Below are 15,277 nucleotides of genomic sequence, written 5' to 3' on the forward strand. Positions count from 1 at the left end.
ATAAATATGCTTTGAATGAGGATATTTTCCAAGGGTAGACTGCTTGAGCTATATATTCAGCGTAAAATAGTGCAAGGTTTTGGTGGTAACTGTGTAGTTGCTCAAAAGTTCTGTGTGTGTGTGTGTGTGTGTGTGTGTGTGTGTGTGTGTGTTGGGGGAGAGCGTTGACTGGTTGGTTGTTTCCCTCTTCTGTCTTAGGTATGTTGGAAATACATGCTGAGGTTAACATAAAAAAGTCAAATGTCAACTGTTTTCATTCAACAAATGAAAATTAAAGATAAATTAGATGCAGCCATGTTTCACAATGTAGGCTGAAAAAATACATAAATAAGTAATTATAATACAACATGGCCAATATGACAACAAAAATATATATATACATGGTACTTTGCTATCAGACAAAGGAATGACTGAGAAGGATATTTAAGATTTTTAAATATTTTGCAGAAAAATATGTAGTTACCTTCAGTTACATGACTTTTTGTAGTTTCTTCCATTTTAGGGAACGACTGAAATGAAGATAGAATTCCTTAATGATGATGATTATATTACATACAAATTCACTCGGTTTTACAGCATTCTTCATGGAAAATTACTATCAAATGAATTCGTTTTTTAATGCCAGTACAAAATGTATTTGATTTTTTGTAGTCATTCCTTCCACACAACAGAATTTTTAAAAATGCAAATCATTTCAAGTTGTAGAAATTCCTTTTTCTTCCTCCTTCCTCCTTCATTCACTAATTCATTCCACATTCCAATAAACATCATTTTCTCTGAAGACAGTATAAACTTTTATTTAAGAGCCTTCAGAATTATATACAGTTTGAGGAAGGGCCTAAGAAGCTTTTGGAAAATTCAATCCATGAGGAATCAGATTTTCCCCAGAAATAAGAAATTATAGGGAGGGAAGGCGAATGTTCCATGGAAGTGGCAGAAACAGCTATGAGGTGTAATATTTTGTCTTGAAGCACCTGATATTGAAACAACAGTGAAAACATTGGTACTGAAAACGTTTCCTTCTCACCATGACGAGCTTGAGGAGATCTGCAGCATTGCCTCTTTCCTCCTCGGTTCTGGAATCCTTAACCGTCATTTCCTGTAGCTCATCTTCTTTCTTTAGAATATGGTTTATATAATCCTAAGTCAGCGGAATAAAATAAATCAATAAACAACCGAAATGAGGCAGAAACGCCAAAACAGTGAACATCAACTTGAAATACTACTGAAAAGGTAAGAGTATGTAAGTTCCCAGTGCTCAACAAACCAGTTACTGGTTGAGCAATCTGGAAAACCTTTTCCTTCATTACATTAATGGGCAAAGACCTGAAACGTCCAAAAACAAAGCTTGAGGGCCACAAGATCTTAGAACTATATGGAGATGCCACAGAGACATCTAGCTCTGTGCTCCGGTGTCCTCATCAATAAAATGTACGGACTTGGGTTAGATGGTTTCTAGAGCCCTTCCAAGGATAGTCTTTATGATTCTGTCTATGAATGTAAGTTTAGGCTTAGTCTATGCCTTGGCTTCCAAGAGAAATACACTTTACTTTTTCCATAAACATCTATTTTCATGAATAAATCGTCCCCCGCTGTATGCCAGGTGCTGGGTATATAACCATAAACAAAACAAATATAATCCCGTTTAGAGACAGTTGACAAACTAGACAGTAAGATGCTATAGGTACGATGTGCACAGTTAAGTATATATTTACAAATTCTTAGACCATTTCCGAAAACCAACAATCCTTTTCTTCCATGGACAAGTAGCAGATTAATAAGCAGCTGTACTTTTTTTCCAGAGGTCACAAAGCCAGTTCTCCATACAGTAAGAGAGAAGGAAGACACTATATTGTAATCGTATATAAAAGTTACCTATCTTTTCAGTGCATTAGGGTCTCAATACTTCCTATACCTTCTGGGGACCATTGAGTATTTTCTACTTCTCAACCTCCTACCCTCTGGAAAATTGACATTCCTTTGTCGCATTAGATAAATATTGGTACAGTGACATAATTTCAAATTCCTCAGGAAACCAAGAGGAATGATTGCCCTGTTGCTGATTCCTCTGGGTTGGGTGACCCGGATTCCATTACCTTAAGGGAAATCTGCAGCTTTTGCTTCACCTCCTCTTTTATGACCTCGTGCTGGGTGAACTGGCGCATCTGTAGAACACTGGGGCTCTTGAGTATTGGGGCCGGCGCACTTGCTAGCTGTTTGGACCCAATGTCAAGGCCCTTCCAAATCTGAGTGCCAAATGGAGGTCCAGGAGTCTTCTTCTGTTAACAAAACGAAGCAAAACAACCACCAAAAAAATCAGAATGTTTTCGCTTTTTTTTTTTTTTTTTAACTGAGTCCTTATTATGTAGACACGATGCTAGGAACCACTCGTTAGGGAATACGGTGGTCAAAAACATACGGTCCCTGCTCCCAAAATGTTTCTCAAATAGAAGGGAAATTCGTAAGAGAACTGGGCACGCTTTCCTCTTTATATGCGTTACCAGGAACTTGGATATATTAAAATCCTGTAGCATTATCCAGTGCTGTCCCACTGGATAGCATTTGGGGAGTAGTAAGCAATGTCGCATCATGGAAATGTAGCCTAGCTTATGAAAAATACATAAATGCACTGTTGCTTATTACCCACAAGCAGCCCAAGACATCTGGAATAATCAGGCTTTCACTTTCTGGTTTCATGTTCATTTTGACCTTAGAGAGATTCTCTGAGAGAGAAAAATCATCCCATAGATCTGAGTGGTCTCTGAGCTCACTCTAGATTAAGCATGCCTCCAGAGTCTTCCCAGGGTCTCTTGGGGTACATATGTTCTGCCTCGGATTAGACTCACAGCTTTATGTTACCCTTGTAATTGATTTTCAGGAGTAGTGTGCTTTGATGCCCTACGTCCTGTAGCGTGCCTGATGTCCTCCATTGTAAACTGCTATTCAGTCTGATGCCTGGTCAGTGATAACCCTGAGGGGCTTGCCTGGGCTGGGCCACTGTGACTGGGCATAGAAGGCCAGAGCCATAGGAGTTGCAGAGAAAGAGAATAAACTTCTTTCATTAATCTCAGATGTGGCATGTTATTTGTCATGAAGCACTACTTTCAACCTGGATATAGCCTTAGTGAGTCATTTGGTGTGGCCTTTCTATTTTTCAGATATGGAAGTAGAGGTCCAGTGTGGCTTGTCCCCTATCCCACATTAATAATTGGTAGACTCAGGACTAGAATTCAGATACTTTTCACTCATTGTGTTGGTTATAGCTGCCAAATTAAAAAATAGGACTCAGAAGTCTTTGTTACCATAAGTGTTCATTGTCTGTGCCCTTGCTATTACAAGGTTGTGCAGGGGAACAAAAATCATCATAAACCAAAAAACGTTGTCCTCCCCACCTAACACTTGAATGTCTCTCTGATCATATTATCAATGTCCTCATTGATCTAATAATTTATCATCTAACAATATACTGGGCCTATTACACAAATGGCTTGCAAAATGAAGTGTCAAGTCTTGCAAGGTATAGGACTTCATGATTCTTGCTCAAGATCTCTAAGACCTTTTCTTCCATTCTTTAAAAAGACTTTCGATGGAGCTTCTCTAATCTGACATAATCACAATGTCTACTTTTTATCATTGTAGTTGTGTATCCTTTGTATAATCCTTCACATCATTCTTACGTGCTTCAGTTCGTGCATTAGTAAATTAGGCAAAAAAGGAGACCTGAAGTTGGGTGTTAAAACTAACAAATAAGAAATGAGAGAAGGAAAGTTTTCTGTATTGCATAATATCAGTAATTCCATGATAGGAGAGGTATAACACGTGTTACTTAGAGTGGATATTTCCATACTATAGGAAGACGTTTGAGCCTGCAACACAGGCTAAAAGAAATAAAGCTAGTCAGGTATATTTCTCCAAAATCTACAAATGTTAAAAGTCTTCAAATATAAAACTCCCGAGCCCATTAACAGTTTATGTAAGAATGAAAATATATGAATATATGGGAGAAGACTGGAGACTCCAATCCATTGATGAAATAGATGTGCAATAGTGTAGTGACTTTGCAGCGAAAAAATTTATACCTCGACTGAGGGAAACATCTCCCATGACCTTGACTGGAGATTCGGAGGAACAATTGTATCTAATTCTTTCTTCATTAGCCATGGTGATGCTTCACAGAAAGGGCGAAGGACAGTGATGCTCAGGGCACCTGGTTCAAAGAGAGTTATCAGTGGATCATTTCTCTATCAAATACATTCTGAGAATGCAATAGGTTTTCACTAAATTCAGCGAGCTTTTTGATAAGTGAGACATAGTGATTATGCTTAAGAAGCTTACAATCTAACAAGTAAAGTAAGGCTTTTGGCCACTGTAACACCTAGAGACTGGGTTTAGATAATCTGGAATTATTCATTGACACCTTACTATTCTTCAAAAACCACATCCAAGTCCTGTCGGTTCACTTGAGCTTACCCGCTGACCTACCTTGGATCATCTGCCTCTGAGAGATTCTGTTCTGGGCTAGAGCAACAACTAGCTTTTCTACCCAGCTCTACTCTGCGAGTGAACCTCCCGCTAGCAGTCAGAGTGACTGATTATGTTAGTCCATGGTTTAAACTCTTCTTTGACTTCCCACTGTTCACAGGACAAACCCGAGTCCTCGGTGTTTTCTCACCCTGCCCTAACTTGCACTACCCCCTCCTTCTGTGCCCTGGCCACTTCAGCATTTTCCTCCTGGTTCTACAAGGCTTTTTGCTTTCTGCTTTGTACTGTCTCTTCCAAGAAGGCTTGGAATTTTTTTATTTTAATTAAAAAAATTTTTTTTTCAACGTTTATTTATTTTTGGGACAGAGAGAGACAGAGCATGAACAGGGGAGGGGCAGAGAGAGAGGGAGACACAGAATCTGAAACAGGCTCCAGGCTCTGAGCCATGAGCCCAGAGCCTGACGCGGGGCTCGAACTCCCGGACCGCGAGATCGTGACCTGGCTGAAGTCGGACGCTTAACCGACTGCGCCACCCAGGCGCCCCTAATTTTAAATAAATAGTGGCTATTTTAATTAGGTGCTACTTATCCACCAGCTCTTGGTGCCAGTGTCTTCAGGGAAGCCTTGTAGACTACAGCAGGTTCCTCTGTTAATGCTCTCATAGAACCATATTCCTTTCCTTCACAGACCTTACCCCAATTTATAATCACACAATCACAGTTATTGTGTGACTATATAATTAATGCCTATCCTCTCATTAAACTCTAAGCACTATGAAAGCAGGGTCCACGCTGTCTTAGCTCACACTGTATTCCTAACACCCAGCCAGTGTGTTTGGCACATGCTGGGTTATCTAGATGCTAAATAACTAACAGCAATTTGTGATGAAGCCTTGCACAACCAATCAGAGCACCCCACTCCCCGTATTCACAAAGAACAAAGTTTATTTTATCACGCACACGTGCATTGATACACTAAAAGATATAAGTGCGCAGATGCAGGCATATTCATAAATGAGTGCAAAGTATATACCACCAGAGAAAAGACGAGACGTAAACCTAAGCACAACCCATTGGTTTCATTCACAGATAATATGCACGTTTATATCTATGTTTAAATGCACATATAACATACACTGATGATGCTTTCTTAATGCAATACGTATCTCGAACCCTTAGCCACACACTGATTTCTTTGAAATTGATGAGAACAGTATAAATACACAATAAATATAATTATATATATAACTTATCTTATATTTCAGGCTGACTTTCTAACTCACATATCAAACGTATTTTCTTTTCTTAATATATTAAGTTCATCAAGGCAACACCTTCAAAAAAAAAAAGAACTTACAAGTGATATCTCACTTTTCTTTTTTTTTTTTTTCCCCTAGCCAGATAAAAGGAACACATAAATAGGATCATAGATACATACCTACCGTACCTAAACTCCAATTCAATTCAGATCTGCTTACAGGTAGGAGAGGGGCTTATATACAGTTTACATACGTTGATGCCGAGATAAAGCTTGGAGTGAGCATAAGTAGCTGTATATCAGGTTGACATGGCAATGTGGCAAGTAGAGTTGAAAAGGGAGAAAAAGGGAGAAAGTAGAGATGACGTGGGGGTGGACTGGACAAGGGGGCTGGATGCTGGTAAGGAGACACAATGACTTCCAGACATTCTGGATTCCCTACCTGGCTGTTCTTGTATTGGCTCCTGGAGAACTACAGTAGTTGATTCCCCGTATGCCAAGGATAGGTATTCTTCTATGTCACTGTCTCGAAGAAGTTCCGCTCCTGATCCATCAGCATAAATAACAAAAAACCTATTTGAAGCAATAAAATTGAATTGTGTGAAGTATTCAGTTAAAATGCTCCTGAAACTTAAAATTTAAAATAAAGGTCATGGTATTATTTTTATCATATTACCTGGGTACATGTTCACCATAGATTTGCAGATGATTCTTATAAACGTGAGTAGATGATAAACTATCATAGCCTTCAGCTTTTTCATTTGGATCATCTTCCAAATTGTTTTCACATAGCATAGTTGATACACTACCATCAGCCATTACCTACGGGACAAAGTATATAACCAACTAAAGAAAAGAAATGTCGTAAAGCTTACATTTCTCATTTGAGAAAGCATGCAATCTGTTGGTATATCCAGAAAACCAGAGATATTTATTTCCAAGGTAATACTCACTAAGTCCAGTTGGCATTAATAAAAGCAAAAACATCTCTACTTACAGACCACACCTAGACTATGAAGACAAACTGGAATACACTCAGAGTAAGGTGAGTAGGATCGCAAGGGACTCAAAATCTTATCTGAGCATTGGTTCACGGAACCGGGGATTCAACCATTGAGGAGAGGTTACCCATCTGATAGTTGTCTTGAAATATTAAGAAAGTGGCAGTGTGGAAGAAGTTCATATTCTGTGGTTGCAAGTGTGGAATTGGGATTCATGAATAGACTACAAAGGGAAACAGATTTAGCGTGAGAAGAAATGTTCTAGCCATTACTACTGTTTAGATCTGGTGTGGGTCTCTCCAGGAAGGGATGTAGTTCAGGCTAAAAGATCACTGAAGGGGATGTTCAAGAAGAGTATCAGTGCCTAGAAGAATGTTTGGCCTGAATGTCCCATGTGTTTAAAGCCTAGAGGGCTCAGGCCTATAAGGTGCAATGTCAATTCACTACAAATTAAAATCTGTTAGCAGCCTGAACTCATGCTGGAAAGACTCTCATTTAGCACAGAAAAAAACAAGCTGGATCAGGGCCAGTCTGCGTACCAAACCAAAGCTGGGGACTCTGTGCTATGGCTCCAAATCTGGAAAATCACTGCACCACCTACTAGCTGATACACCATCTTGGGTGAGGAGTGAAAACAAGTTGAAACGCTTGGAGCAGGGGCTGGCAAACCATTTCTGTCAAGGGCCAGAAAGTAAATAGTTTAGGAACTGTAGGCCATACAATGTCTGTTGCAACTACTCAATTCTGCCATTATATGCAAAGGCAGCCATAGACAATGTGTGAACAAATAAGCGTGGCTGTGTTCCAATAAAACTGTATAATGACACTGAGATTTGAATTTCCTGTGATTTTTATGTGTCATGAAATATTCATCTCCTTTTGACTTTTTGCCAACCATTTAAAAATATGAAAGTCATTTTTCTCTCAAGGGCCTATATAGACAAGTGGCCATGGGTTGCCAGTTTCTGGCCTCGCTATAAGAGGATAGCTGTGGTGTGGAAGGACAGAAAAACAGAAGAGAGAGCTCTACCATCTAACACCTAAGCACCTGTCCACCTCCCCATCTTCACACCTACTAGAATCTTCCCTAATTGACATTGCGCACCACGGATTCCCTGCCTAGTCAAACAAACTGGTTCTCTCGCTTTAGCTTGGATACAGACCATTCTCACATCATTTCTTTCTTGTTGGCATTATTTTAAATGTTTAGTAGTATTCCTCCCCTTCCGTTCGAATTCTTTATTTGGCTTTAACGTTTATACCATCCCAACTGTTAGGCTTTTCTATACCCTTGGAAGTACACTTTAGAAGCAGAGATATTGGCATCCATTACTGCTTATGCTAAGTATTGGCAGCAAGTGGATAACTAATCCCAAGGCAGCTAAGGCATAAAGCTGAATGGAAGCTCTCTGGTCGAAATATCTCAAAAACAAAGCCCCAGCCTCTCACTCCACACTAATGGTGCACCTTACCTGAAAGGTATTTCCCTCAGGATCCAGGACCTCACAGATAATCTCTGATGTGTGCTTCATGATGTACCTGCTAGCTCTTAGCTGCTCACGTTTTTGGAAAGGATGGTATATATCACTGCTTGGTTCATGGCAATATGTAGCTGAACAATCCCGATCAATGTGAAGGCAGCCTGTGTTGGGAGGTAACACCTAGAAGGGTAACAGAAAGAGAGAAATTATTTAGAAGGGTCTTGTTAAATTTGAGGGATTTGGAAAATCATTTCAGGAGAAATAATTATCTATAGATCTTAGCCATAAACTCCCGTTTCCAGGAAAAACACATTACCCAAGAGAGGACTTCAGCTTTGGGAAGGCCTCCCTGATAAAGAGGCAAACTGAATAATTAAGATATAATTTCTTCTGTGTCCTCATAATTTATCTACTCACTTTAATATTTCTTTTGGCACCTTCTTATTTAAGATATTTAATAAGAAAATAATAAAGATATATTTTAATTGAAATAAACACACTTACCTCTACTCAAAATGTCTGGAATCCTTCATGTTCTTGGGCAAGAAGTAAGTTGAAGAGAGTCAGAAGCTATGGGACAAATGCTTTTAGGAGCTTTTAATTGTCCCCATTCCTCTGGTGGCTGACAGTCCTTAAGTATTAGCTTTCATGTAAAGATGTGTGGTTCAGATAGACTCATTTTTGGGACATAATTCACATACCATAAGTTCACCCTTTTAAAGTATACACTCAGTGGATTTTACTTTATCCAAAAACTTGTGCAAACATTATCAGTAACTTAAGAGCATTTTCGCCATCCCGAAAAGAAACAGTGACAACCACGAGCAGTCACTCTGCATCACTCCTGCCCCTAGCTCCTGGAAACCAGTGGCTATGGACTGCTCTCTCTATGAACTTGAATATTCAAGACATTTCATACAAATGGAAGCATGCACTAGGACACGTTTTGTGTCGGCCTTCTTTCACTTAGCATAATATTTTCAAGACTCATCCATGTCGTAGTATCACTACTTCATTCTTTTTTATGGATGAATCATATTTCATTGTCTAGATATATCAAATTTTGTTTACTTATGAGTTGATGGACACGTGTTATTTTCACAACCTTGCTATTATTCACAATGCTATCAACATCTGTATACAAGCTTTTGAGTGGACCTACATTTTAATTTCCCTTGGATATCTACCTGGGAGTAGAATTGTTGAGTCAGATGATAACTCTATTTTTAACTTTTTGAGGAACTGTTTTCCAAAGGGATTGCACCATTATGCATTCCTACCAGCAGTGCATGAGGGTTCCAATTTCTCTGCATCCTCCCTAACACTTATTATTGTCTGTCTTTTGTAGTCTAGTCATGTTAGTGGTTGGGAAGTGGTATTTCATCGTTGAATTTTTGCAATTCCCTGAAGACTAATGATGTTGAGCATCTTTTCATGTGCTTATTTGTCATGTATATATCTTCTTTGGAGAAATGTCTATTCAAATCCTTGCCCATTAAAAAAATTGGGTTATTAGTCTTCATTGTTGAGTTGTAGTAGTTCTTTATATATTCTGGATACTAGACTATTATATATGATTTACAAATAATATCTTCCATTTTATAGGTTGTCTTTCCACTTTCTGGGTGGTGTCCTTTAAAACACACTTTTTTTCACTTTGACAAAGCTTGGGCTTTGGGTGTCATATCTAAGATGCCTTGTCAAATTCAAGGATATGAAGATTTGCACAATGTTTTCTCCTAAGAGGTCTATAATTTGCATTTTTACAGTTAAGTCCTTGCTGCTTTTGAGTTCATTTCCGTGTGTGGAGTGAGGTACAGGTCCAGCTTTATTCACCATTTGTTGAAAGACTATTCTTTCCCCCATTGAGTTATCTTGGCATGCTTGTAAAAAAATTATAGACCACAGGTTGATAAATACTTAGTTCTAGTCTACTGATACATATATGCCTATCCTTATTCTATTAAAAATTTTTTAATGTTTTTATTTTATTTTTGAAAGAGAGAGAGAGAAACAAAGTGCAAGCAGGGGCAGGGCAGAGAGTGAGGGAGACACAGAATCCGAAGCAGGCTCCAGGCTCTGAGCTGTCAGCACAGAGTCCTATGTGGGGCTCAAAACCACGAAGTGTGAGATCATGACCTGAGCAGAAGGCCGATGCTTCACTGACTGAGCCACCCAGATGCCCCAATGCCTATCCTTTTCTAGAACCACACTGTCTTGATTACTATAGCTTTGCAGTAAGTTTTAAAATCAGGAAGTGTCAGTCATCTAACTTCGTTCTTTTTCAGGATTGTCTTGGTTATTCTGAGTACCTCAAATTTACATAAGGATTTTAGTATCAGCTTATCAATTTTTGCAAAAAAGGCAGCTGGGATGTTGATGAGGAATGTAGGTTGTACTGCAATCTTAACGAGATTAAGACTTCCATAAACTTAGTATGTAATGTTTTTCCATTTATTAAGTTTTCTTTAATTTTGTTCAGTGATATTTTGTAGTTTTCAGTGTTTAAGTCTTATACTTCTCTTATTAAATTTATTTCTAAGTATTTTATTCCTTTTTTTTAAATCCTCATCACCTCTTTCACCCATCCCCTACCCCCTTGCCTCTGGTAACCATCTGTTTGTTCTCTATAGTTAACAGTCTATTTCTTGTCTTTCTCTCTTTTTTCCCCCTATGTTCATCTGTTTTGTTTCTTAAATTCCACATATAAGTGAAATCAGATGGTATTTATCTTTCTCTGATTGACTTATTTCACTTAGCATTATACTTTCTAGATCCATCCATGTTGTGGCAGATGGCAAGATTTCATTCTTTTTCATGGCTGAGTAATATTCAATTGTATATATACCACATCTTCTTTATCCATTCATCTATTGATGGACACTTGAGCTGCTTCCATAATGTGGCTATTGTAAATAACACTGCAATATCTTTCTGAATTAGGGGTTTTGTATTTTTTGGGTAAATACCCAGTAGTGCTTTTACTGGATTGTAGGGTCGTTCTATTTTTAACTCTTTGAGGGAACTCCATAATGTTTTCCACAGTGGCTACACCAGTTGCATTCCTACCAATGGTGCAAAAGTGTTCCTTTTTCTCAACATCCTCACTAACACTTGCTGTTTCTTTTGTTGCTGAGTTTAGCCATTCTGACAGGTGTGAGGAGATATTTCATCAGAGTTTTGATTTGTATTTCCCTGATGATGAGTGATGTTGAGCATCTTTTCATGTATATGTTGGCTATCTGGATGTTGTCTTTGGAAAAATGTCTGTTCAGGTCTTCTGCCCATTTTTAAATTGGATGACTTGTTTTTTGTGTGTGTTGAGTTGTGTAAGTTCTTTGTATATTTTGGATACTAACTTGTTATCAAATATGTCATTTGCAAATATCTTCTCCCATTCAGTAGGTTTTCTTTTAGTTTTGTTGATTATTTCCTTCACTGTGCAGATGGAATTTTGATGTCATCTGAACATTTTATTTTTGCTTTTGTTTCCTTTGCCTCAGAAAACATATCTAGAAAAATGTTGCTCGAGCCAATGTCAGAGAAATTACTGCCTGTGCTCTCTTCTAGGATTTGTATGGTTTCAGGCCTCACATTTAGGTCTTTAATCCATTTTGAGTTTATTTTTTTTGCATGGTGAAAGAAAGTGCTTGAATTTCATTCTTTTGCATGTAGCTGTCCAGTTTTCCCAATGCCATTTGTGGAACAGAAGTATTTTATTTCTTTTGACGCTACTTTACATGGAAGTATTTCATAAATTTCAATTTTGGATTGTTCATTGTTAATGTAGAAAATACAATTGATTTTTGTATATTGATCTTACACCTTGCTGAACTTTTTTTATTAGTTCTAATGGTGTGTGTGTGTGTGTACATTGAACATTGAATTCCTGGTGGATTTTATTCCTAAGAATTTTCTAAATACATTTTTTCATCATCTTAAAAAAAAAGAAAATCTTTTATTTCTTTCTTTCCAATTTGCTTGCACATTATTTGTTTTTATTGTCTGATTGTCTTGGTTATAGCATTCAGTACAATGTTGAGTTAGAAGGGTGAGAGCAAACATTCATGTCCCATGTCTGATCTTAGGGGAAATTTTACCAATAAGGATGCTCTTTGTTAGCTATGATGTTGTTTTTGTTTTGTTTTGTTTTGTTTGTTTTTAGTAGATGCCCTTTATCAGGTTGAAGAAGTTTCCTTCTATTCCTACTGCTTTGAGTTTTTTTTTTAATCATGAAAGGGCTTTGAATTATGTAGAATGCTTTTTCTGAGTCTTATTTGGATAATCATATGGTTTATGTCCTTTATTCTATTAATATAGTATATTATATTGATTTTTTCATCTTGAACCAACCTTGCATTCTGGGGGTAAATCCTACTTGGTGACAATGTATAATCCTTTTTACATGTTGCTGGGTTCAGTTGGTTAGCATTTTCTTGAGGATTTTTATCTATGTTCATAATAAACATTGGTCTGGAGTTTTCTTGCGATGACTTTGTCTTGTTGTAATATCAGTGTAATACATACATGCTAGCATTAGTTGAGAAGTGATTCCTCCTCTTCTATATATTGGAAGAGTTTGGGAAAATTATTCAGCGTTAATTCTTCCATAAATATTTGGTAGAATTCACCAGTGAAGCTATCTGGACCTGGGCTTTTCTGCATGTTATGCTTTAAAATTACCAATTAAATCTCTTTACTTGTTATAGGTCTATTCTACTTATTAGTTCTTCTTGACTCATTTTTGGTAGTTTGTACCTTTCCAGAAATTTATCCTTTTCATCTATGGTATCTAAACTGTTGGTATTCGTAGTATTTCCTTATAATCTTTTTCATTTCTGTAAGGTTGATAAAAATGGTTTCTCTTTCATTCCTAAACCTAGTAATTTGGGTCTCCCCTCTCTCTCTTTCTCTCTTTCTCTCTCTCTGTCTAGCTAAAGGTTTTGTTGACCTTTTCTATTCTGTTCTTTTATTTATTTCTATTCTTATCTATTTTTTACTTTTATATGCTTGCTTTTAGTTTCCCTTCTTTTTTCTAGGTTCTTAGGGTGGAAGTTTAGGTTATTGATTTGAAATCTTCTTTCTTAGTATACACATTTAGACATATAAAGCTATAATTTTCCTCTATGCATTGCCTTAGCTGCATTGCATAAGCTTTGGTATGTTAAGCTTTTAATTTCAGTCATCTCAAAGAAATCTCTTTGTGATTTCTTCTCTGTGTTAAGTTTTTGTGGATTCCCCAAACTTCTTTCTGATTTTTAATTTAATTCCATGGTGGTGGTAGAACATATTTTGTATGATTTTGAACGTTTTAAATCTACTGAGTCTTGTTTTGTGGTGTAACACATAGTCTTTCCTAGAGAATATTCCATGTGCACTTGAGAATAATGCATTTTGTTGTTGAGTGGAGGGTTCTATAGAGGTCTAGTGGGTCTCATTGGCTTATTCTGGTGTTTAAGTCTTTTATTTTTCTCTTATCATTCATTTTTATGGTATATTGCTCAATCTATTACTGAAAAATGGGCTACTAAAGCTTTCAATTATTGTTGAATGGTCTATTTCTTCTTTTAACTATGCCAGTCTTTACCATTTAAAATAAGACATTTTAAATTGTATAATGTACAACTCTGGAAATATTCATGTTGTTGGGAAAATAAGTAAAGTTCTGCACCATACAATGGCCCACGGGACTAACATAAGGTCTAGAGACTCCTCTTCCAGGTTCTTCTTCCTGCCCTGCTTGCCTGCAGTCAAGTAATTTGGCTGCACCAAATTACTACTAATGCAGAATGCGGAAGTAACAGAAGATAAATTGTCCCCCATGCTTGTGCTCAGGACTCAGATCTCTGGAGAAGGACCTCCTCTGAGCCCGTTGGTGTAAAATAAAACTCTGATCCATCAAGATCTCTGAGTGCCGATTGGTTTTTCCACCAGTGATCTAGCCTGGTTCCATAACAATGTGTTTAGGAACTGTGTTGTTTGGTGCTTAATATGTTTATAATTGTTATGTTTCCTTGATGGATTAATCCTTTTATCATCAGAACATAACCTCTTTGTCTCTGGTAATATTTTATTGTAAAGTCTATTTTGTCTGAATTAGCACAGACACTCTAGTTCCCTTTCAATTACTTAATCTAGGTCTATCTATTTTCAGCCTTTTCCCTTCAACCTATTTGTGTCTTTGACCATATAAGTGTATCTGTTGTAAAGAGCATATATTGGGGTCATGTTTTTAAATCCATCCTTCCAATATCTGCTTTTTTATTGGATTGTTTATACTGAGAAGGTCAGAATTACATCTTCCAATTTTCATTTGTTTTCTATATGCCTTATGCTTCTTTTTCCTCTAAATTCATCCATTACTGCCTTCTTTTGTTTTAAACAGATATTTCTAGTGTGCCCTTTTAGCTCCCCTATTGTTTCTTTTACTATATATTTTCAGTTATTTTCTTAAAGTTTCTTGAGGATCACAAATAACGTCAATTTATAATCATCTACATGTACTTAATACTAACTTAATTTCAATATTATATAAAGTCTTTGTTCCTATATAGCTCTATTCCTCCCCTCTCCTCTTTGTGTTATTATTGTTAAAGAAAATTACATCTTTATATGTTATAAGTGCATATTCTTTGGAATCTAGAAAGCCACATTCACGTGCAGGACTGTGTGCATGCCCAGAAAATAACTCTGAAAGCCCTAATCTTTCACCCTTGCTGATAAAGAGGATCTGCATAAGCAGGGAGTGAAGGCTAAGTAGAGCGAGCTTTCTCTAGCTTCCAGCTGGAACACTGGAAAAAATACCGCAGCATGCAGACCGAACCCTCAGTAGAGGATGATTCCAAGCAATATGTCAGAGCTTTTCAAAGCCTTCTAAGGACTTCTGTTCCCCAGCTGTTGCTTTTAATGTTTTTGTTTATCCTCTTCTTTGTTATTGCCACTTCAGGCAGCCGTAATGTTAACTTACCACTATTCAGGGAGAAGTCTGTTTGTAGTGAGTAAGCTCAGAGTCAGATGAAACAAAGACAATGCTTGCAAATGGGGTTTCCAGGGAAC

At 37.4% G+C, this 15,277-nt stretch overlaps 1 protein-coding gene across 1 annotated transcript in view; it reads right to left on the minus strand.

Moving 5' to 3' along the window:
* Window positions 1–15,277, minus strand: part of SPAG17 (sperm associated antigen 17) — a 236,047-nt gene that overhangs the window by 50,658 nt on the left and 170,112 nt on the right. The window contains exons 32-38 of the mRNA XM_032594369.1: window positions 8,213–8,401; window positions 6,416–6,561; window positions 6,182–6,312; window positions 4,080–4,207; window positions 2,097–2,279; window positions 1,028–1,141; window positions 464–509 (exon numbers count right to left, since the gene is read on the minus strand). Coding sequence (XP_032450260.1) covers window positions 464–509; window positions 1,028–1,141; window positions 2,097–2,279; window positions 4,080–4,207; window positions 6,182–6,312; window positions 6,416–6,561; window positions 8,213–8,401 — 937 coding nt within the window. The remainder of the gene's footprint in view (window positions 1–463; window positions 510–1,027; window positions 1,142–2,096; window positions 2,280–4,079; window positions 4,208–6,181; window positions 6,313–6,415; window positions 6,562–8,212; window positions 8,402–15,277) is intronic.

Source organism: Lynx canadensis, chromosome C1 (assembly GCF_007474595.2).
Source record: "Lynx canadensis isolate LIC74 chromosome C1, mLynCan4.pri.v2, whole genome shotgun sequence".
In the NCBI taxonomy this organism is placed as follows: Eukaryota; Metazoa; Chordata; class Mammalia; order Carnivora; family Felidae; genus Lynx; species Lynx canadensis.